We start from the raw sequence: 26,122 nt of genomic DNA on the forward strand, positions 1-26,122 counted from the left end.
GCTGGTGTCAGAACAAGGTAATCATGCGGACATCTTTGACATCACTATGCCGCTCTCTCATGATTTGCTAAACGCGTATTAGGCGATCAGAGAGACAATAGAGTTGTTTGATCACAGGTGTGCGCCACACAAATAGTGTTTTCGTTTTCTCTGCAGCGTTTTCAATATACGTGCCGTCCCACACGAGCCGACTAGCGAGGTATCGGCCCCCTTTGTCCAGGGAAGTGGAACGCATTCGCCGCGTCTGGTTAGTGCGAGAGGACACACACGTTAATTCTGCGTCGAGGACGACACTACAGCAATCGAACGGCAGCATTTACGAGGGGCGCAGCATTTACCAGTAGCTGTAATGGACGACGGAACACATGCCTCTCTCGTATCGCATCTCCATGTCGTCGTCATCTAGTTACTCTTCGACTTAGTGGATAGTGTGAAATATTTAGCGAATTTTGGATACGAAGTTAGTTTATTTGATTAAATTCTTCTTTGTTGGTCCAGGCGGCCAAGTGTTCCATACTGTTCTGATAAATAGCCATTAGCATTCTAAATTGAATTCAGTTAGACTCAAAACGGTTCAAATAGCTCTAAGCGGTATTGGACTTAACTTCTGAGGCCATCAGCACCCTAGAACTTAGAACTACTTAAACTTAACTAACTTAATGACACCACACACATCCATGCCCGAGGCAGGACTCGAACCTGCGACCATAGCGGTCACGCGGTTCCAGACTGCAGGGCCTATAACGGCTCGAGCACTCCGGCCGGCTAAATTCAGTTAGGTTTTGCGTGTTAATTTGTAATATAAAATCCAAGAAAAATCACAGATTGTGAGTAACTTGGACTCATTGATTTGCAAGATCCAGCGCGGACTGCACAAAAGATGAGCTGACAATCATCCTTGTCTAAACACAGAGTAGGGACTGCGTGCTTTTCGAGTAAAGGTTTGATAATATTCAAGAACGATCAAAGATGGCGAGTACATTTATTTGCAATGACAAGATGTTAATGAAATATTGTGGTCGGTTAGTCATTAGATACGATCGTTCGTGTGACGGAATAAGTAGGAAGTATATCATTTTTGTGTCTTAATCGTGCGTATTAGTGTCTGCTTGCGTAGAACCCTACCCGCCACTATAATATCGTTTCCTAGTTAGGTATGTTGTTCCACCAAACTCAGAGGGGCAGAGGGGGACTCGGAAATTCGTTTTGAATAGATGACGTTAGAATAGTAGTTGTTACTCAGTCCATACGTGGCATGGGCATCAGAGTGTCGTACGAAATCGGTAATCCCAAGAGCAACGTAACATTTCGCCCTATTGCTTGTATATCACTGAATTCAGAGACCACTTAGATTAGGGGGAGTGTGGATCATGTCGTTATAACTTAGTGAATGTTAATTTGTGCCGAATTGACAGTAGTGGCGTGTGGCCCAATGAAAGTGACATTTAAATGACAATTTTACGTGTATAGAACAGTGATTCCACCCCAGTAAACGTAATCCTGAAATGACTAAACTCAAATTTTCCACAAATAGAGAAGTTATGTATGAATGAACGAGGTGTCCGAAAAGTACGTTGATATCTGAAAATTTTCTTATTTGCGGTATAATGTACGCAGGCACGTAAAAGTTCACACACTTGCCTGAAATTACGTGAGTGTTATTGAAACCAAAAGCTGTTTAAAAACTGGCCAACTAATGGCACACGTCAGTTACGCCGCATGAGAATCTTGTATAAAATAAACTGAAGTGAGAGACGGAGTGAGAAACTCGCTAGTCTCCTGCTGATAGGTACGGCTCTCAGGCATGATGGCGCTCCACTGCATATAGATACACGGGTGAAAGATCTCTTGCGCATATCGTGATAATCCCATGCTGAGCACACGTCGGTCATTCTTGACCTCCCTGTTCCGCAGGCCTCAATCCGTTTGAATAATCGTTGTGACGTTACCTGAAGTAGCTAGTCTACCACGATCGTCCGATCTCATCAGAGATACAACACCCTACGGCTGTTTCTCACCATACCTACTGATATGCTGTACAGTGCTGTTCATAACATCGTTCCTCGAAACAGACATTGTTGATGAATGACGGTCGACAAGTTGAGCATTTGTTAAAAAGAACGTTGCCTTTGCTAAAAGACAGTTGGTTTGCTAATTACTGCTTTTGCATGGTATGAAGCGCATTCTGTTGGTCATTTTATACACTTTTTTGATTTCAGTGAAACCCCATGCTATTTCAACCACGTGTGTCAAGTTTTACCACTCTACATACACTATTCCGTGAAGTATTGAATTTACAAATGTTCACGGACTTTTGACCCCAGCCGTATGTATATAGGTACGAATTTCACTTACTGCCTGGAAAAAATATCTGCGGGGGGTGAGAATTACCTATGTATTCAAGAGGTAGGGGTGGGAAAGCAGTGTAGCCCATAACGCGCGAATAGCCATACTTCAGTCATCCGGTATTTGAGAATGAGAGCATATAGCGACTTGCAACTACCATAACACATAGTTTCAAATCTTTACGAAACTTTTTCTCATTGAAAACCCACACAAAATGATGAAAGGTAAAAAGTTTATCGCTTACTGCTTTTTCGCTGTTCATGCAGGAAAACTGGAGCATGTAGTATGATACTTTCATTTGTTTCATCTTTACTGCTACCCGTATTGATGACATATTTTGAAGACAGTGTTCACATGCCACTGATTGTACGTAAAAAACTATCAGTTTACGACATATATTGGAGGATATATAACACCATAAACAATGAGATGGTTGAAAAACTGCCAATCAAGCACGACGTTTTGATTCATTACTTCTTTACTACTTACTCTATTCACAACACATTTCGCTAACATTAACTGCATGTACCACTGGCTGCACCTGAAAAATTGTATCATCTACAGCAGAGATGTTCAGGAGATATGAAGTCATTAACATTAAACAGTGCTAAAATGAAACTCCAGGGCGAAATTCGCTATAGACACAGGTGAAATACGATTATATGTGTAGCTAAGTGTGTAATATGTTAAATATATGTGAAACAAATTGCAAATGTGAGTACATGGGCAAAGCCAAGGGTAAAAAATTCATCCTGAATCCCTCGAACGACTCCAAATAAATTTGGTACACATACTAGTTGCAATAAGGCAAGGAATACCGGGACAGTGATAACGTAGAGAGAGAAGTGGGGAGGAGGAGGAGGAGGAGGAGCAGAAAGTGGACAGCTAGGAGGAAGAGGAGATGAACACGGATATGGGTGATGAGGAGATGGACAGAGAGGGGTGGAGGGGGACACACGGAGGGGAGGGGGAAAGATGCAGAGATACAGGAAAGAGGGAGAGATGGAGAGAGATGGAGGCAGAGACAGGCAGAGAGAGGAGGAGACGTGTTAACAGAGGAGGAAAAGGAAATGGACAGATGGAAGGACGAGGAGCAGATGAACAGAGAGAAGGGAGTGGAGGTGACAGAGAAAGGAATGAGGAGGAGATGTACAGGTTGCAGATGGGCAGAAAGGGGGATGGAGGAGAAGGACAGAGGAGAGGGATGAGTTCTACAGAGAGAGAGAGGTAAGCACACACTGAGCATTTCCTGCAAAGTCAAGAGACATATGGCTGTCACAGCACATAAGGGGCCATACATCACCAAGTAGTTGTTTCCGTACTCGCTGGACAATTTTTATAATTTAGACTCGTATTATCTCCTGAAAGAAACTGTGAAACTTTTTTAGGCACACACATACTCGCTCTCTTAATCTCTCTCTCTCACTCTGACACACACACACGCACACACACACACACAGTGTAGTACTCACTGTCGCGCGTCTCGGAGTGTCCCTGCAGTAGGCAGCACACCATAATCTGCAGCAGCATCTCGCCTGGGCTCACATTCCTTCTCTGGTGTACCTGTAACAGAACATGAAAAGGGGCTGCGTCACTAAAGACCACGAAAGTTGTTCATTTGACGGTATCTCTCTGGACTGTCACTGGACTTTTATGTTAACTGAATTTCGGCGTGGAAGCCAGCGCACCCAACAATAGCAATACCCTCGCGCTTGACGCAACATTAAAATGTAAATATCAAATGCGTGCGAGGCTGATTTGTATTTTGACTCAAGTGAGTACGGTTGAGTGTTGATAGCACAATTTCCTGGGCACCACCATCCGAAATCCAACGTTTTGCAATCACTAGAGCGTATGGTACACTGAAACGACATAAAATAATGACAAAACAGCACACGGTGAACAGGTAGTAAGGGGAGATAATTGCTGGAAGGAAGGCTAAATAGAAGTTCATAACATGTGTCTCGAAATGCATATTAACTGCAGATTACATGGTATAAACCTGTTATTTAATTACCGAGTATCTCTAAATGTAGACTGGGATGGTTTTCTGGGCTTCAGACTGTGTAATTTCGGCTATGTCGCTTTACGACGCTCTGATACCCATTCCAGAAGCTAGCCGAAATGGTTTTCGTCACCATTCAAGCATGTGTAAGCAGTCGAGAGCGCGAACAGATTTACTGAGCCCCTTGTGATAGTCAGCACATACAAAGTCAAATCTTTGCGTCCATTTTTCTGCTTATTCGCGAGCATGTGCCTGAGAGATGAACCACATTAGCAGTCACAGGATGTTCGTACAACGGCTATGGAACACCACGTTCAAAGGAACATTTTAGACCATAGTGTTCTACAAGAGATCTAACAGTGAAGCGGCTATACATTAAGTGCGTGTAAGGGAACGAGCGCTCAGTGATGAAGAGTAGAAAGTGGTAAGCTGAATTACCTGCCATCTAACGGAAACAGCAACGTTTATAATGTTCCTTCATTACAGTCATAATCTCTGATAGAATATGGACGTGCATGACTTCGTGACGTCTTCACGCTGTAATTTCGCAACTACTTTACATAAGAAAGTACCACGCAGCCTACTGGTAAGACGTTTGTGACGAATACGCAGGAAGTCGTTGAAATGTTGAGCACTGTAAAAGATCTCAGGAGGCAAGAAAAATCGAGATACATTTATTCACTAAGAAACATTTCTCACACCTGAGGGGCAGTAGATTACGTTGTCCTGAATTATCGTAGCAGAATGCTCGTGACATTTAGTAGTTCTTCCAGAATTCCATACAATTTTGTTATTTTTTGTCTGCTAGAAGCAATAGAGTGACTAACTGCGTGAATACTAGTAACTATAGTTAATACTATTCGTAGTATGGGATTAGTATTAGGAAGTACAGAGTACGATACATTGAACTTGCCCAGAAATATTTGCCGGCCGAAGTGGCCGTGCGGTTCTAGGCGCTGCAGTCTGGAACCGCGAGACCGCTACGGTCGCAGGTTCGAATTCTGCCTCGGGCATGGATATGTGTGATGTCCTTAGGTTAGTTAGGTTTAACTAGTTCTAAGTTCTAGGGGACTAATTACCTCAGAAGTTTAGTCTCATAGTGCTCAGAGCCATTTGAACCAGAAAATATTTCATATGCCTCAATGTAGGTAGCCTAACTTAATCCTCTCACCTAGATGTGGACGAAGTATGCTTGGGTGTCTCTCTTAACGTGTACGAAATATTTTCCGGGTCGTCCTATTTTGCTTACAAGGTATTTATGTGGATAACACTCGGCGTTAGGATAGGATGGTATTATGCCCGTGGTCAAGCAGGCTGTATATTAAGTCAGTAGAAGCAACGAGTCTCAATTCCAGAGAAATTCCAGTAGCTGTAAACATTCCGAGCACCCCAGCCGCCCCCTCCCTCGTACCTCCGAGGAGCCAATTAAAAAACGCTGAGTCCTCAGCGAGAGTGAATGGAAGGCAAACAGAGGGGTTCCTAACGGAGATGCCGGCTCAGCCCGCCTACGCAGCTGTTACTGAGGCTCCAAGACCGCCCGTGTGGGAGGCATTCTCCCCTTCTACTCGTCGCAGCTGATGTGTCGGAACCTCTTTTCAGAACGGAGGAATTTAATCGTAGATAACTGAGTATATGATTGTGTCTGAGTCCAGTTATTCTTCACTGAAAAGTATCTGAGTATCCTAACGATGTATGTGTTTTTCAGTAATCATTCAGATATAAGGTGGTCATGAGATGTTAATTCTGCAGGTTGTCTTTCTCAGCGACGTTGAAAGACGAAATGTCCCACGTTAGAGAAGTGATAGCTTGTTTCTGATACAATGTTCGACAACTTTCGTTCTGTTCACCATCAGAAGATGGGAAACAGGAAACGTGTGTGAACAGTTCATCAAAACGATGGTCATACTTGGTCCAGAAATCAGACTGCAGTTATAAATGCTGATGAACATGAAACAGAAGAAGGGAATGAGATAGAGTTTATCCTGTCCCAGATATGATTCAATGTAACCTTCAACATGTTGTGAAGGAATCCAAGGAGATATTTGTGAAGGGAATTAAACTTCAGAAAGAACAAATATAAACAATGAGCTCTGCCGATATTATTCTAATTCTGTCAGGGTCAGTTAAACCGAATGGACAGTGACTTGAACAAAGATTATAAGGTGGGCATCGACAGAAGTAAAACGATGGAAATGAAATTTCGTCCCCGGCTATCATGAAAAAAAAAAAAAGGTTGAAATTGCTCTGAGCACTATGCGACTTAACTTCTGAGGTCATCAGTCGCCTAGAACTTAGAACTAATTAAACCTAACTAACCTAAGGACATCACACACATCCATGCCCGAGGCAGAATTCGAACCTGTGACCGTAGCGGTCGCTCGGCTCCAGACTGTAGCGCCTTGAATCGCACGGCCACACCGGCCGGTGATCATGACAGAACTCGACTGGAAAATGTTGCGCTATAGGTTACTGATGAGTTTTACTATTGGGACAGTAGAATAACTGATGATGGCTAAAATACATACGATATGAAATGCGCACTGGCAATGGCTAGAAGAGTATTTCTGATGTCAATAACTCTTTTCGGAAGGTATTTGTCTAGAGTATAGCTTTGTAGGGAAGTAAATCGCGGGCGATACGCAAAGTAGAAGCATTCGAAATGTGGTTCTATATAATAATACTGAAGATTTGATGAGTAGATCGAACAGTAGAGAAGGAGGTACTGTATCGAATTGAGGAAAAAGAAATTTATGCCACCGCTTAAAAGAAGGTATGGGTTGAAGAGGCACATCCTAAGGCACCAAAGAATGATTAGTTCCCTGGGAATGGAAATAAATGAGATTGGGGTGGGGAGGCAAATCATAAAATGAAGGGGGAAAGCAAATCTCGAACACAGTTAGTAGGTGGAAATGGATGTAAGTTAATATCATTATGCAGAAATGAATAGAGCTGCAGAGAATAATCTAGCTTGGAGAATTGCATCAAACCTGTGTTTGGACTGAAGACCGCTACAGCAACAACGACTCTGTAGGTAATTCGAGATTAGTTAATAGTAAAATTCTGTCGTTCCAATGTTCTTGATATATTTGACGTTAAGAAATGCACAATTCTCAAGTCATATTCCACAGATGACGTTGAGAGTGACAGAATTGTACGTTTACTTTTATACTTCTCATGGCAACTTACTGTGTGTGTGAAAGCGTACTAATGGTACCATTACAAATTCTCTCCTTTTCTGTTCCATTAGTAAATGGAGCATGAAAATAGTATATCGGTACCGCATGAGCTTAAGTATCCGCTACCTTCGTATCATTAACATTTCGAGCGTTGTTAATGGGTTAATGTGATGTCTTTCTCTTCTTGGAACATATGATCTCGAAATCTTTAACCGAAAACCTGTGCGCGATTGTCAGCATCCTGCTGTAATTTGATGAGCATCCACGCAACACGCTCATGTTTACAATTCTTGTATCCAGTGACCAAACATGCTGCTCTCCTTTGCACGTTGTCTGATTCCTCTTGATTGCACCTGGTAAGGGTCCCGGTTGGCGAGCAGTAATACAGAATATTCAAAAGTGTTATAGTAACATAGCGCTTTAACGGGTAAATTACGTTCCCTGATAATTCTTCCAACGAAGTGTTGCATCTGCTTTTCTTTCTGCGAAATCCATACTGTTGTTTTAGTTTGTAACATCGGACGCACACTCAAATAACACAATCAGTTCATGGTTGTTAATATTCTCAGTGATTAATCTTTAATCGCGTAATCGAACAAAATTCGCAGTTTCCACCGATTACTGCGCGGTCTTTCTACCGATATTTGTTCTGAGCGAATTTTAGATTTCCCGCAGCAACCGTCAATCCTGAGCAGGACGCTCGACTTCGATACAGCTTTATGGGGTTGCAACTTTCCTACCGAAAACAGCATCATCCGCGAAATTCCTCACGGATCTACCAAATACATCGACCGCATCATTTATACAATAACTTCTAGGACTTGTGGAGGGGAGCAATTACATAATATTTTTATAGGAATACATGACCGAAGATATACCGTTTCTGTTCTACAAAGGTTTCAGTTCAGATGTGTAATACATCCACCTTTGTTGACGTAAAGAGGAGTTGTTTGTCGTGGTATGCAGTAAGGTAGACAAGGTGACTTGTACTGAGTCAGGCTGTCACCTGCTGTCCTTTAACGTTTGCACTGTTGCGAGACCTATTCAGTGCCTGTGCGTCTCCAATACAGTAAACATTGTTCGATATACATCTCTCCGCCGGCCGCTGGTGGCCGAGCTGTTCTGGCGCTACAGTCTGGAACCGCGCGACCGCTACGGTCGCAGGTTCGAATCCTGCCTCGGGCATGGTTGTGTGTGTTGTCCTTAGGTTAGTTAGGTTTAAGTAGTTCTAAGTTCTAGGGGACTTATGACCTCAGCAGTTGAGTCCCATAGTGCTCAGAGCCATTTTTGATATACATCTCCGTAACACAAAGGCATGCACTTTGTGTATGACGAAGAGGTACCGGCAAAGCTGCTAGGCGGCTGTAACATGAACGTTTCCCTCAAGGTAGCACGTCATCGCAAAAACTTTGTGCACAAGTAACGTCATGGCTCCGAGAAACACGTACCACGAGGAGGCAGCACTGAGGTGTTCTTGCCAATGCCGCACGGCCAAATTTGAAGATGTACTGCATCGCGCTGGAGAGAACAAGTCAACGAGTAGTCGGACAACTGCGCTTGCAGTGGGAGATAGTCACACTATCGTCTGAATTAGCAACAATTATGTCCGTACCACTTACAAAAGGTACACGCAGTGGATACAACCGATTCTCCACAACGCGTTGTCTGATGCACCTGGTTCCTACACCGCAGTAGCGACACAGCCCTGTTACAACGACGAGGTCTAAATTCGCGAAGCAGCCGAGTCTGGGCAGACGAAATCCCTTGTGCCACACATGTTCAGTGACTTCAGCACCGATTCGGTATTAACTCGTGAGCAGGTATTCTATACGCTCACGTGATTGGGCCATACCTCCTTTCACTCAAGGTACCATGTCCCGCATACTTCATCTGCTTCTAAATTCTAATGGACCCGTTCTTAGAAGCTGTGCCACTGGATGCCCTTTAATAAATGTGGTTTCAGCATGATGCCGTACCCCTTCATTTCTCACGTGCGTTTCAGAGGCTTATCAACAGACGATATGGTGAAAGATGGATAGGCCGAGGTTGTCGAATTGTGTCTCCGCCGCCATCGCCGGCTTTGACTCCTATGGGTTACTTTTTGTACGGTCGTAACACAAGTTTAATATACGACATTTCTGCAGAGTCAGAGGAAAATCTGCTGGTACGAGTTCTGGCCGTTGCATTAGAAACTGAAGAGACACGAAGTGGGATCGAGAATGGGTACCAGAACATGCTTCGTAGGTACAATGTCTGTAACAACATTGGTGGTCACCACATCATGCCACTGGTGTAATACATCAGTAATATTCTGCACGTAATTTTCTTTAATAAAGTAAAAATAATGTTTAAGTGTTAATACAAACAAATGTGCTTAAGTGATAAATGGATGTTTCTTTTTGTTTCTTTTCGAATTGTTACCTAATAACTGTATTACATTACGCCGAATTCAGTTCCTAAAGAAGAAGAAGATGACTGAAACATCTGAACTGAACCGGTGTAGAACGGCAACGGTAAGTTTCAGGACGTGGGTTTAATCAAAATATTACGTACTCAATTCACTCTACAAGTCCTAGACATTCGTAACGGATATTTCCGAACAGTCCACTCAGAGAAGTGCAGCAGAACAGTTACACCTCAGATATTCCTTCCACATCTATTATCTCCTTTAACACAAAAAACAGTGTTCATTTCAGTTTGCTAGGAATTCTTGAATGCGATGATAAAGCTCATATCGTATTACATAAGCTCGTAAAAGTTTGTGAGAAATGTGACGAGTCGCAACCGGATATCAATGAATATGACGTGTATATGAGCACCGTTAAATACTGCCTCCTGGAAGTTGTGAAGTTGCTGAGGTTCTAGAGGCTGCTGTTGGTGGAATTTTTTTGTTGATTCCTACCTATCATTTTCCAGACCTCGGTACTTGCCAGAGGTATCTACCCACGTTTTAACATGGCCATCCAATTTTTTTCGGTAGAGAATGGAACGAAGAAAGGCACTTTGGCAACTGAAAATAATGTGGGAACTCTATAATAACATTTACGAGAGGTATCTACATTTATCTACATTCGTAATTTTAATTCTGTTTGCCAAATTACTGTAACGGATACAGTTTCTCATCAGAAAACTCAATTTAGAAAGTTTTATTCCTCGTTCAGGAGTATTTTTTTTTGTTTTATAGTTTTTATGTAGCTAATAATTTTACAGTATACACAGTTTCATAAACGATGCTATTTCTAGAACAATCCTGTTTTCGACGTTTAACATAATTATTCGTCAGACACGTCAGAAATATTCCCGGTGGTAAAAATCAATTAAATATAAATTACCAGCCCTATAATGGAAACAATTACAAAACGTATCAATGAGCCCACGTTAAAGGTACATACAACATTAAGTGAGAGTGTTCAGTTGCAATATTAAACATACTACCAGTGACAGCATCTTTTACTCGAAACGTAATACCTAGTATTCAGAGCGAATGCTGAAAGCGACCACCAAAGATCTCCAAACATTTAGCGACTCTCTGGATCATTCTGATCAGAACACTTCGACGCATAGCAGAATCCCCAGGTAACACATCAACATGAATGGGCGCTGCTAGTGCTTGCACAGTCATCAGCGGAGGTGAATAAACGTGCTGCTTCAATTGTCCCTATAAGTCTAGGGGATTTAAGCAACGTGAACTCCGGTGCACAAAACAGAACCTCAGCGGTGGATAACTCATTAAAAGTGGAATAACGAGAAACAATGTACTCTCACTGCTACGTCGATACTAAGTTACTGCACTTGTTTTGTGTAAGACCTGCCGCTGTATAATGTTTAAGGAATCAGGCGCTACATCACATAGTCGAACGCTAGGTAGTAAAAAATTACAACTATATCCTGAATAGAACTCCCGAACTAGAGTATTCTAATACAAAGCTCCACCCATTGCACGAAATGGGCAGCACAGTACCACACTATTGAATGGAAGTACTTGTTGTACATGGGATTGTAGTGTGGCTAAATTGCATACCTTTGACGTCCTTTCCTACCGACATGCAAGAGACGAAATTTTCTTATAGACATTTTTGTACATTTACTGTGTGCTACACTGGAAGAAAATACACTCCTCGGTATAACGGTGGGTTCATCACGTAGCTCTGGGAGGAGACAAAGTGAATACTGTAACATGTAAACTATTAGTTGACTTTGTTGAAACAAAGGTAAGAAGAATTACTCTTCATTGTACGATCCATTTCCACAGGAATCTCATGAGCATTTAAAACGGTTTCTTAACATTAACATATCACTTTATACAGACAAAATAAACCTTTCTCAGGGTAAATTTAACAATAACTTTCAGGAAGTGTTCTAACGAACACATCGATAGCACAGCTGGGCTGCTATGAGGAGGGGGAGGAGGATATTAGTATTTAACGTCCCATCGACAACGAGGTCATTAGATACGGAGCATAATCTCGGATTAGTGAAGGAAGGGGAAGGAAATCAGCCGTGCCCTTTCAAAGGAACCACTCAGGTATTTGCCTATAGCGATTTAGGGGAATCTCGGAAAATCTAAATCAGGACGGTCGGACGCAGGTTTGAACCGTTGACCACCTGAGCCTACTGTAAGACGATGCTGTTGTCTAAGTCAATGATGACGGAGTGGGCTGAGCGATAGTGTGCTCGGCCGGAAGTAGAAGAGCCGTTACGGTGGCGTAGCAAAACGTTTGTGGCTGTGGCTAAGCCGGTGTCGCTCATTCGTCTATGTGGCTTTCAGCGACTATAATTTCTTGTCTTTCCGTTGCGAAGTAACAACCTTTTGGCACCTTTGCTTTTCAAACGACGACACGGTATTTAAGATGTCACTCTATCGTGTTTGGATGCGTGACTTTCGACAAACATTCCTCCAGATAAGAAAGCGGATTGTCCACACGTCTTTTGATCATTAAAGATACCACCCCGTCTCACACCCAACCCTAGGGGTGGAGCCATCTGTGACCAATTTGCACCAGTGTCGCTGGGAAAGCTCCATCTTTGGCATCGCAGAGGTACTCAGTTCATTAATAATACAGATATCTTAGTTATTTTCCTAGGCATACTATAACATGAACGAGGCCCAGACAGTGTCGGGATACCCTGTACTAGGTTGGCTCCGGTACGCTTGAGCGCTGCACAAGCCGGCATTATAGGCAGACAGGCTATGCAACCTCCAACAGGAACGGTGTTTTCTCTGAAGACGGTGCCGATCCAGGTACGACAAAAAAGCGCGCTACCTCCTGTATTGGAAAGGGCTGTTGAAGGGTGGTCGGTGGGCTGGGGGAGGGGGCGGTAGGAAAGTGGGGGCGGCCGTGCCTCCTCCTTCACCCTCTCCCAGGGAGACAGGTTTCAGCCCGCAGCGCCACCCCTTGTCATTCATGCATTCAGGTATTCAGATTCACTCCCTCAGACCTGCGCGCCCCCAAGGCGTGTGAGCACTCTCCCGTGAGAGCCTGCCACCACCCCCCTCTCCCACCCCCTCCCCCACCGACCAACCACCCGTGCTTTCCCTATACGCTGTCCTCCAAGACTCTTTTTCTCTTTCACGGTCGATTTCCCTTCACCTAAATGCAGCTCGTAGCAGGGAAAACTTTCTCCTTCCAAACAATTCTATTTGCGCTATTCCACTGCGTTAAAAATGTTATATTACAAAGATAGGAAAAAAGTAACAAATAGTCACCATCATGTATTTTCCGTGTGGCGTGCTATGTTGCGGCGTGACAGCAGTAGCTGCTGCTAAAAAAGTTGGATTTATTATTGTGCTAATGTTTCGTTGAGCGAATTCCAATAGTTAGTTTCTGGCTCGAGATGTCCACATTCCAGATTCGATTCCAAGTTGCTGTTCCCGTTCCTAAATTAATATTTAAAAGTACTGAGAGAGATAATTTTTACTGCAGAATGATTTGGGTTGCTCTAGAACACTTAGTTTTCTTAAAATGCATCACATTAGTCTCGTATGACCAACTTAATAATTTTCATTTTGTCTCAAACTAATCTACGCTACTGAACGACTAATGCTTTCCGTTATTCATTCACTTCAACGGCTTCCTGGAGAAAAAAAGAAAATAGCTTCCAATATTTCACTGGGTTGTCACTGAATTCAAATTAATATGCTGCCATAACGCACTCATTAAGAGGTATAATTTCACGTTAAACGTTTAACACGATAAGCAAATAGTATAACAGAAACTGTGTATATGGTGCGTAAATTCCTCAGATAATACTCATCCCGTGTCTGAAAATGACTGAGTTTAGCACCTTCGAACTAACAGTATGGATAATTTCAAACCTTTTTTAAACATTTCTCACTGGCAATCAGCACAAAATACTGAAAAAGCGAACATAAAGATTCTGAAACCCCAGGAACAGTAGAATAGGCACATGGAAAGACTACCATAGTACCGTATACGGTAATGGGTATTGGTGACCAACCCCTGTACACCAAAGGGAAAGACGTATCAACTCGTGGAAATGACCACACCAGTTAGCACTATGGTACAGATTTATATCAAAACGTTTGTCGTGCGCGACAGTCGGATTAAACCATTCAAGGGTATCGCGGATGCGGTACCAAAGCTGGCTTCGATTGACCGATACGCAAATGAGCATTAGGTGGATAGAAGAAAACTCTAGTGGTTGCTCTGTGAAAGGCTCAAGACATCCTTCATGCTTTGAGGTCACGTAATTACTTATATTATTCGATTTTTAAGTTGGAGTTACATTTATTGTTGATATTTGCGTTATGCAATTTCACGTCGTATTGTTTTCTGACGGATTTTATGTTTTCATGTCATTGTCACGTATACGTATTGTTGTAGAGCTGTTGTCAGGTTTTGCTTGCCGTTGTTTGTTGTTTCTACATGCCGTTACTTACCCGTTTCGGAAGGAGGGAGTTGATAATGAAGAGGTCCTTTCCTAAAGTGACGACTTCCTGAGAACTTCATGGACGATGGGAACGGTCATGGTTTGGTCATACATCATCGGTAGTGGAGGAGATCGGTTAGATGTAGTTCAACCATTGGAATCAGGTGTGTTGTTCTTAAATCACTCGTATCCCTTACTTACGAGCCACCAGTGAACATTGAAATTAGCTGCAGGGATGTGGAAAATTAGGAATGAAATTCGACACCGAAATCAATGACAGTGATCGGGGAAATTAGGAATGATAATCGGAGGTTCCCCCCATGAACCATGGACCTTGCCGTTGGTGGGGAGGCTTGCGTGCCTCAGCGATACAGATGGCCGTACCGTAGGTGCAACCACAGTGGAGGGATATCTGTTGAGAGGCCAGACAAACATGTGGTTCCTGAAGAGGGGCAGCAGCCTTTTCAGTAGTTGCAGGGGCAACAGTCTGGATGAGTGACTGATCTGGCCTTGTAACATTAAACAAAACGGGCTTGCTGTGCTGGTACTGCGAACGGCTGAAAGCAAGGGGAAACTACAGCCGTAATTTTTCCCGAGAACATGCAGCTTTACTATATGATTAAATGATGATGGCGTCCTCTTGGGTAAAATATTCCGGAGGTAAAATAGTCCCCCATTCGGATCTCCGGGCGGGCACTACTCAGGAGGACGTCGTTATCAGGAGAAAGGAAACTGGCGTTCTACGGATCGGAGCGTGGAATGTCAGATCCCTTAATCGGGCAGGTAGGTTAGAAAATTTAAAAAGGGAAATGGTTAGGTTAAAGTTAGATATAGTGGGAATTAGTGAAGTTCGGTGGCAGGAGGAACAAGACTTTTGGTCAGGTGATTACAGGGTTGTAAATACAAAATCAGATAGGGGTAATGCAGGTGTAGGTTTAATAATGAATAAAAAAATAGGAGTGCGGGTTAGCTACTACAAACAGCATAGTGAACGCATTATTGTGGCCAAGATAGACACAAAGCCCACGCCTACTACAGTAGTACAAGTTTATATGCCAACTAGCTCTGCAGATGATGAAGAAATAGATGACATGTATGACGAGATAAAAGAAATTATTCAGGTAGTGAAGGGAGACGAATATTTAATAGTCATGGGTGACTGGAATTCGTCAGTAGGAAAAGGGAGAGAAGGAAAGATAGTAGGTGAATATGGATTGGGGGGAATGAATGAAAGAGGAAGCCGCCTTGTAGAATTTTGCACACAGCATGACTTAATCATAGCTAACACTTGGTTCAAGAATCATAAAAGAAGGTTGTATACCTGGAAGAATCCTGGAGATACTAAAAGGTATCAGATAGATTATATAATGGTAAGACAGAGATTTAGGAACCAGGTTTTAAAAAGTAAGACATTTCCTGGAGCAGATGTGGATTCTGACCACAATCTATTGGTTATGAACTGCAGATCGAAACTGAAGAAACTGCAAAAAGGTGGGAATTTAAGGAGATGGGACCTGGATAAACTGAAAGAAACAGAGGTTGTAGAGAGTTTGAGGGAGAGCATAACGGAACAATTGACAGGAATGGGGGAAAGAAATACAGCAGAAGAAGAATGGGTAGCTCTGAGGGATGAAGTAGTGAAGGCAGCAGACGATCAAGTAGGTAAAAAGACGAGGGCTAATAGAAATCCTTGGGAACCAGAAGAAATATTGAATTTAATTGTTGAAAGGAGAAAATATAAAAATGCAGTAAATGAAGCAGGCAAAAAGGAATACAAACGTCTGAAAAATGATATCGACAGGAAGTGCAAAATGGTTAAGCAGGGATGGCTAGAGGTCAAATGTAAGGATGTAGAGGCTTGTCTCACTAGGGGTAAGATAGATACTACCTACAGGAAAATTAAAGAGACCTTTGGAGAGAAGAGAACTACTTGTATGAATATCAAGAGCTCAGATGGCAACCCGATTCTCAGCAAAGAAGGGAAGGCAGAAAGGTGGAAGGAGAATATAGAGGGTTTATACAAGGGCGATGTACTTGAGGACAATATTATGGAAATGGAAGAGGACGTAGATGAAGACGAAATGGGAGATAAGATACTGCGTGAAGAGTTTGACAGAGCACTGAAAGACCTGAGTCGAAACAAGGCCCCGGGAGTAGACAACATTGCATTAGAACTACTGATGCCCTCGGGAGAGCCAGTCCTGACAAAACTCTACCATCCGGTGAGCACGATGTATGAGACAGGCGAAATACCCTCAGACTTCAAGATGAATATAATAATTCCAATCCCAAAGAAAGCAGGTGTTGACAGATGTGAAAATTACAGAACTATCAGTTTAATAAGTCACAGCTGCAAAATACTAACGCGAATTCTTTACAGACGAATGGAAAAACTGGTAGAAGCGGACCTCGGGGAAGATCAGTTTGGATTCCGTAGAAATGTTGGAACACGTGAGGCAATACTAACCTTACGACTTATCTTAGAAGAAAGACAAAGAAAAGGCAAACCTACGTTTCTAGAGAAAGCTTTTGACAATGTTAACTGGAATACTCTCTTTCAAATTCTGAAGGTGGCAGGGGTAAAATACAGGGAGCGGCAGGCTATTTACAATTTGTACAGAAACCAGATGGCAGTTATAAGAGTCGAGGGGCATGAAAGGGAAGCAGTGGTTGGCAAAGGAGTGAGACAGGGTTGTAGCCTCTCCCCGATGTTATTCAATCTGTATATTGAGCAAGCAGTAAAGGAAACAAAAGAAAAATTCGGAGTCCGTATTAAATTTCATGGAGAAGAAGTAAAAACTTTGAGGTTCGCCGATGACATTGTAATTCTGTCAGAGACAGCAAAGGACTTGGAAGAGCAGTTGAACGGAATGGACAGTGTCTTGAAAGGAGGATATAAGATGAACATCAACAAAAGCAAAAAGAGGATAATGGAATGTAGTCAAATTAAATCGGGTGATGCTGAGGGAATTAGATTAGGAAATGAGACACTTAAAGTAGTAAAGGTGTTTTGCTATTTAGGGAGTAAAATAACTGATGATGGTCGAAGTAGAGAGGATATAATATGTAGACTGGCAATGGCAAGGAAAGCGTTTCTCAAGAAGAGAAATTTGTTAACAACGAGTATAGATTTAAGTGTCAGAAAGTCGTTTCTGTAAGTATTTGTATGGAGTGTAGCCATGTATGGAAGTGAAACATGGACGATAACTAGTTTGGACAAGAAGAGAATAGAAGCTTTCGAAATGTGGTGCTACAGAAGAATGCTGAAGATAAGGTGGGTAGATTATGTAACTAATGAGGAGGTATTGAATAGGATTGGGGAGATGTTTGTGGCACAACTTGACTAGAAGCAGGGATCGGTTGGTAGGACATGTTTTGAGGCATCAAGGGATCACAAATTTAGCATTTGAGGGCAGCGTGGAGGGTAAAAATCGTAGAGGGAGACCGAGAGATGAATACACTAAGCAGATTCAGAAGGATGTAGGTTGCAGTAGGTACTAGGAGATGATGAAGCTCTGCACAGGATAGAGTAGCATGGAGAGCTGCATCAAACCAGTCTCAGGATTGAAGACCACAACAACAACAACAATCCCAAAGAAAGCAGGTGTTGACAGAAGTGAAAATTACCGAACTATCAGTTTAATAAGTCACAGCTGCAAAATACTATCGCGAATTCCTTACAGACGAATGGAAGAAGTGGTAGAAGCAGACCTTGGGGAAGATCAGTTTGGATTCCGTAGAAATGTTGGAACACGTGAGGCAATACTGACCTTACGACTTATCTTAGAAGAAAGATTAAGAAAAGGCAAACCTACGTTTCTAGCATTTGTAGACTTAGAGAAAGCTTTTGACAATGTTAACTGGAATACTCTCCTTCAAATTCTGAAGGTGGCGGGGGTAAAATACAGGGAGCGAAAGGCTATTTACAATTTGTACAGAAACCAGATGGCAGTTATAAGAGTCGAGGGGCATGAAAGGGAAGCAGTGGTTGGGAAAGGAGTGAGACAGGGTTGTAGCCTCTCCCCGATGTTATTCAATCTGTATATTGAGCAAGCAGTAAAGGAAACAAAAGAAAAATTCGGAGTGGGTATTGAAATTCATGGAGAAGAAGTGAAAACTTTGAGGTTCGCCGATGACATTGTAATTCTGTCAGAGACAGCAAAGGACTTGGAAGTCCAGTTGAACGGAATGGACAGTGTCTTAAAAGGAGGATATAAGATGAACATCAACAAAAGCAAAACGAGGATAGTGGAATGTAGTCGAATTAAGTTGTGTGATGGTGAGGGAACTAGATTAGGAAATGAGACACTTAAAGTAGTAGAGGAGTTTTGCTATTTGGGGAGTAAAATAACCGATGATGGTCGAAGTAGAGAGGATATAAAATGTAGACTGGCAATGGCAAGGAAAGCGTTTCTCAAGAAGAGAAATTTGTTAACATCGAGTATAGATTTAAGTGTCAGGAAGTCGTTTCTGAAAGTATTTGTATGGAGTGTAGCCATGTATGGAAGTGAAACATGGACGATAACTAGTTTGGACAAGAAGAGAATAGAAGCTTTCGAAATGTGGTGCTACAGAAGAATGCTGAAGATAAGGTGGGTAGATCACGTAACTAATGAGGAGGTATTGAATAGGATTGGGGAGATGTTTGTGGCACAACTTGACTAGAAGAAGGGATCGGTTGGTAGGACATGTTTTGAGGCATCAAGGGATCACAAATTTAGCATTTGAGGGCACCGTGGAGTGTAAATATCGTAGAGGGAGACCGAGAGATGAATACACTAAGCAGATTCAGAAGGATGTAGGTTGCAGAAGGTACTGGGGGATGATGAAGCTTGCACAGGATGGAGTAGCATGGAGAGCTGCATCAAACCAGTCTCAGGATTGAAGACCACAACAACAACAATCGGAGGTTAGAAGAATAAGTTTCCTCGTGTACTTCATTTTCTCTGTTCATGCGTTAAAACTTTAGCAGCAGGCGTGACTTTTTAGTATCTCTTTACAGTTACCTCTGTTCCCAACACACTCTGTAGACAGTACCCACATACACCATTAAGTGCACCCGCAAAGTTCCATTGTTGTACGACATATAGTTCAGCAGTCTGACGTCAAAAGCATTGAAATATATGATTTCTTAAGACGCAGCTGTTTTATACAAGGGAGCACGATTCTTTAATGAATCTGGCTGAGAAGTAAGCTTGCTGTTATCTAATATCCGAAAAATAATTTCGCCAGTACGGTACAAACTTGCAGTGACATTGTTTCTCGACATTGTTACCCCTGATTTCAACCCAGGTGGTTCATCAGTGCACAAGGTTTCTACTAGTCTCGGAAAAAATGGTTTTTATATCCAGTAACAAGCCAAGTATACATCGTATCCTTCTCTACTTCATAGGGGTAAATCAGTTGCCTCTTAAAGTACCTTAAAAAACAATCGGACGGAGTGAAATCAAGGCTATTCTAGATGCTCAGTACCTAGAAATGCATATTCAGAAAAATTTGTCAGGTGTGGGCGGCGATATGTGGAGATACAATGCCATCTAAGGAAATAACAGTGACAATTGATCTCCATGCTTGTCTACATTTGTAGAATTCAAGTTGTTGGAAAATGCATCATTGTAACGTTGACTATAAGTGTTGAACGCTTTTCCAGGTTCCCGAATCGGCACTTTTGCGTCCCCAGAAAACTATGAGCATTATTGTACCTGCCGAGACAGAGCACTGAATTTCTTTTTCACTGAAGATCCAAGGAGTTTCTGTTCCACGCACTGGTGTTTTCTGTCCGGTTTAAATTGGCGAACCCATGTTTCACTGCCAGTGGCGTTTCGTTTCAAAACCGTTTCATCGCCAGTAGCACGACGGTCCTTTAGCTGCAAACAGATTTTCACTGCTAGCGACAGGATATGATTCCTATAGAAGACAAGAGACAACTCGGACAGAACCTCTGAGGTCTTCGGAGACACTTCCTTATAACCGGCGAGGTCAAATAAATGCATGTGATACTGCATTACGTCGCGCGCAAATGCACAAAACCATGCTCCATATGAGAGATTAAACAGAATTAGGAAGAGGTGGAAGTAAAGGAGACAGACATTTACAGCAGAGTAACTTCCAAATCGAAAACACTGTCTCCCTCAAGTACGTTAGACAGACATACACTCAGGCCATAAAAATCAACTGCAGAAGGAGCCAATAATGCACAAAGTGACAATGAAACCATGGTAGACGAGAGTAACGGAACAAGACGAACAAATAGAAAGAAAGCATTGTTATTGTGCTGCTGGTGACGGAACCAGTAAGCTGCATGCATAACTCGTAGCAGATGCTCGACGCAGTCATACTGTTGTCTATACTGAGAACCGATCAGGTATCACATACCTTAATTTAGACATTCTAAACTTTTCTCATGGTGAGAGACACTAAATAGGATTCTACATTCTCTTTCTACTTCATTTCTTAAGCTTAATTCATGGTATACAAATTATTCAGACTGTATTGATTCAGTATTTGGGAATAAGAGAACTTAGCTGCTCTCAACAACCTTTACTCATAATTTCAACATTTTTGAAATTTGGCTCACTGACACTTCCCACAAAAAAAGTTTATGGCTTAATATATCTATACAGTTCGTGCAGTGGAACTTAAGTGTCAAACACGAAGTTTTAATTTATTACGCCTTTTGTAATGACTCTGTTCGCTGGTAGTATCCACATGTACCACTAATGTACATGCAAAATTATATTATTGCACAAAACATGTTTCTGGCGATATCAAAGTTTATCCATTGTATTTAGTAAAGACAGAACCTCGAAAATCAGAATTCCATGTAAATATTCTGAATATTAAAAATTAGAAGCAAAAGTGGCGGGTCATGTGAAAAAAGGAACGTAAATATGACCACTTCATGTTGGCGGATGTTGACGGAGACATTACATAATGTAACACCAGAAACTACGGCAAGAAGTATAAAGGAGAACTCCCAGAATTATCAAGCACTCAGTATATGCTTCAGAAGTCCTGGCGAAACATTATAAACATGTAACAAAGAATATTTTTTTCATGTTGCTTCCAAGACATGCTGAATTGTGAAAGTCATGACGACCAACGTTCTTCACTGAAACCACCCCCAAATTAAAACAGAAAACTCCCCTTCCCCCCCCCCCACCCACAAATGGAGGAAAACAAAGAATCCGCAACCTGAATACGAATGGCTCTGGGAAAAGACGGAGTAATTCTCGAAAATACGGAAGCAGATGGGAGCCAAGTGGCTCAGATTACTCAAGAAATATAACAGAACGTCTGGCGTATTGTCATGTGCATCTATTCAGCCACATCACTGAAGTGGGGGACAAATCAATATTGACAGTTACAGATGATTTCCTTACGCTTAGCTGTCTATAAAATTCTGTCTATAGCTTTCCTACAAATTTCAGTAAGGGAAAAGCACCATTCACCTGGAGTCTACCAGGTTGGATGACGCAAAAGGAGGGCATGTGCAGAAGAAATCCTAAATCTTCAAACCGTCATCCAGACTTGCATCGCTGAACAAACAGTGAACGTATTGGTTGATTACTCTGTTAGAGATACACTGTTTAACGTATTGGAGGAATTTCAAATTGACGACAGAGAAGGACACTGATCAAACTATCACCAACACAACATAAAAAGTTAATGTTTTTGGATAAATTTATTAACTGGTCAAAATTAATCAAGTTTTCAGACAAGGGGGTGATTATCACCACCACTGTTCACTTTGGTTCTATAGAAAGTGATCAGGATACAGCAGAATAGAACTAAAGAGATATATGTATACGGAAAAACTCTCCAAAGTAAAATTCGCCTTTAGTATATGTCGTTTGCTGCCTACATTGTAATACTATCCAGTAACAGTGCAGAATTAGCCAATCTGTGGAGAACTCCATGAAATAGTAGCAGAAACTGGGTTGAAAGATTGATACGAGAACGCTCTATAAAGAAGGGATGAGACCAAAAGTCAACTATTAACCTTCATTCGTCGTACTTGGAATCATCGTCCAAGTAGACAATTTCGGGTGCCGTAGGGAAAGCAGTGAATCGGTGGTCGTAAATCTGAAGGGTAACAAAGAAAGCGTTTGCAAAATTGCACTGAGCATGGAAACTCACCTGGAACAAATACAGCCTAAGATTTGTATCATTAAATTACGGAATTTTAATATATTTAAACAAAAGCCCTGTAGGGGTGTGAGACAACAGTAACTGGTGCATGGTCCCAAATAAAATATGAATATAAAAACATGAAAAGAAATTTTTCGCGTATGTCTGGGCCAATATACGAAGGTGAAACTTAAATGAAAAAGAAATCGCACTAAATTAAGTTACACGAGAAACCGCAAACCCATCAGTGAACTGCGGGTACAGGTTAAGTCATCCATGTAGAATACAGAATAACAGCGTCAGAAAATAAATTCAGAATGTAGCCTCATCGCTGGAACACCACAACTAGATAACCGAGGTTAATCAGGATTTACAAAACGTGGAGTTTATGAAGAAATGATTCATGTTAGAAGTAAATTCAGAACTTTAATCCACAGAACATGAATTATTCTTAGAAGGCAGCTCGACAAAGTCCAGGATGGACAGAAGAAAACAAAAAGAAACAGTGAACGAATTATGAGATACTGAGAGGAAAAAGAGTGCTAAATAAGTTCAAACTCGGTCCTTAGTTGAGTATAGTGAATAAAATGAAGACATTATTAAGGATTTCATTGCCACTGATAAATAATTATAAGTGAGAGTGACTAAAATTTTAGAAATTTGACCTTAATCGTGGCACATACAGTTGCAGTTAGTTTAGGCAGTTTATGTGGCACTTTTATCAGTCTCTGTGCCTTGATCTGTGGAACCATCTGCTACAACTGTCTTAAATGAAAAGGACAAATTGGTTCGCTGCCTTGCAATATTATTAGTTTGAAGTGGGCAGTTAAAGGCACTAGAAGCATTTCAAATGGTTTAAATTTAGACTGGTAAATATTCAATGGTTAACAATAAAGAAGGTCAAGAATATGTCCCCTTATATTTGGTACCATTTAAAAGCAAAGGAACAATTATAATTCTTAGAAAGGCAGGTGCTGGTCAAATATCAGCCGGAAAAACGCACAGCCCATGCCACGTGCTATATCATTCTGAAGAAATAGTTCCACCAAGCAAAAATATAAAGATTCTACAAAAGTGGTGTAAAGCACCTATCCAACATCAAAATATATCATGCCACCTGTATAAGAGAATGCTTAAGTCCTCAAGAACGCGATAGTGAACTTGCCCCTCACTTAGACTATGTGGTCATGGCACACCCAAGTTACCATACTTGTATTTCGTGGATGTTTGATTTAACATGTTTTAGTACTCGTAAATTCGACTGAATAAAGGAGATACTACAATATGAACGATTAAAATCAGCAAAATAGACAAAACTATAATGAGATGTCTGATAAAACAGTACATTACCACCGTTATGTAAATGAGACGCTGGTACAACTGCATGAAGACACCATGTATGCCCAGTGAAATCTGCTTTCGCAGGACAGAGCGGATCAGGTTATGGGTGCGGAAAGGGGCCAAAATCAGTTACTGTCAGTTGCAAAAAACACACAAACTTTATTTTCCTAATAACACTTAATCACACATGCCCTTAAAAGGATTCCAAACATTACGGCTGAAAGCCCGAACACAAGTTATTACAATTCCTTTGAGGAATGCCCGCGGCTGTGGGCCTAACTGAAAAAAGAAAAATCTTACGCAAATGCACGGCCGAAGGCCACACACTGGACACACAAGAACTGAGGCTTAAGGCCTGGATAACAAGAATTACCAATAGAGAAGAAAATTTAAAAAGGTATTAAACAAGTAATTTTCAAATTTTTATTTAAGACTGCTGAAGGCCTTATCTTAAAAATATTTGACATTAAAGCTCTGCAGAAGGCCACATACTGAACGTAGAACAACTCACGGATTAAGGCCTGGATAAAAAGGATTTGCAATATTGCAAAATTCCCCTTTTTTCTTTTAAAAGAAATTACTTCAAACAAGAATCTTCAAACTTTTAACTAAAGACAGCTGAAGGCCTTATTTTAAAATTAAAACAAACTAAATTAATAGGCGACTGAAGGCCTCGCACCGTACTTGAGACAGAAATCACAATCCTAAAACAACAGAACAATGGTGCTCAGAATGTTCCAAGGGTCGGCTTGAGGAGGTAATTCTAACGTAAGGTTAGGTAAGATAGGCAGCCAAGAATAAGATTAAGTAATCAGATAGCAACCCGACTCAGGGACGGCTGAAGGACCGACCAACAACCTAATTCCACTGCGCCGACCAACGAGGACGAAGATACCAGCAGCACTACGTCTTCAAAATTGGCGTCTAAAAACTGCCAAGGCACAATAACCACTCAAAAATATGAACAACACCAAACGCTGTCAAACTACACGCGGTACGGCCCTCATCAATACGGCGAGGAAAAACATACTGCGGAACACTATGCTAATGCCCTCACCGCGGAGACTTCCTCGCTGCACTGTCCCAACCGACCGACCGCCTACTCCATTACGCAGACAGCATTAAAAAAACTGCTCACTCGAAATTAAACAAGCTCGACACAGTTCCACGAAAACACTTCCACATGAACTCGAACATTCGTAAAGGCAATTACTTTGGAAAAACAAGGACGAATGACAAGTCGACACACACACAGAACACGAAGTGGTCGGCGACCAAATAAACGTCGTTCGATGAGACGGCCGACCAAACGACCACCCAACGTCGTCCCTTCTCAAGTCATATGTGTCAGCAACAGTCGGGCGAGTCTTGGCTGTCCGGACCTCACTGCAGCTCCATCCCGACTCAACTCCATGTCCGTTCGGATCTCGGAGACACGGCGATCCGGGCGCACCAGCTTGAACCCAACCATGCAGAGGTAACTCTTGCCCATTGGCCACCCAACATCTCTGCACAAGGAAGGAACCGACCCACGTCCGGCAAGATGACCAACTGACGAGGCCAAAAACCGGTCAATGGACCAAATACACGTCGCCCGATGAGACGACCGACCGAACGACGAACCAACGGTCGTTCCCGCTCCAGTCTCCTTCCGTCGGGCAGTGAATGTGTGTCGCAAGCGGTCGGCGAGTACTGGCTGTCCGGACCTCACTGGCGCAGCGTCCCGACTGAACTCACAGCACACCACGACCCGGAAATACTAGCGGTCGCTCCAAAGACAGTACGACAGTGCTCTTACCTATATCGCTGCTGCTGCCACTCACGGGCAGGCAAGCCAGCAACTTAGTGACGCCAGTAAATCGAATAAGAAACGGGACGGCAGTACGCAAAGAAAAGAAGTCAAGTAATAAACGGCACGAACACGAGTCGCGCACGGCTCATCCAGGTAAGTAGCTTCTTCTTTTCCGTTTGCCTTTATTCTGCATTGGCGCAGGGCCGCCGTGGCTACTGACGAATGTGCCATCGTTAATTTAAGTGTGATCAGGCGCCCTCCTGTCACCATTCAGTTATCCTTCCTCCCCCCCCCCCCCACTCCCCTCGTCACGTTACGGAATATATATACCCCAAATATCTGCGTGTAGTGTTCGTGGGAAAGAGAGAGAAAATTTTCTAAATGTTGGCGAATTAGTTTTCACCTAGTAGTATGTGGGAAACCGCCTAAAAGTCCACATAC

General features: G+C 42.2%; 1 protein-coding gene across 3 annotated transcripts in view; it reads right to left on the reverse strand.

Annotated features, from left to right (window-relative positions):
• The window catches only part of LOC126239825 (nectin-4-like), a 470,862-nt gene that overhangs the window by 284,327 nt on the left and 160,413 nt on the right, over positions 1–26,122 (reverse strand). For all 3 annotated transcript variants that reach the window (XM_049947887.1, XM_049947888.1, XM_049947889.1), the window contains exon 2: positions 3,819–3,909. In XM_049947887.1, the coding sequence (XP_049803844.1) occupies positions 3,819–3,876 (58 nt within the window). In that variant the 5' untranslated portion in view covers positions 3,877–3,909. The remainder of the gene's footprint in view (positions 1–3,818; positions 3,910–26,122) is intronic.

This window comes from Schistocerca nitens, chromosome 1 (genome assembly GCF_023898315.1).
Source record: "Schistocerca nitens isolate TAMUIC-IGC-003100 chromosome 1, iqSchNite1.1, whole genome shotgun sequence".
NCBI lineage: Eukaryota > Metazoa > Arthropoda > Insecta > Orthoptera > Acrididae > Schistocerca > Schistocerca nitens.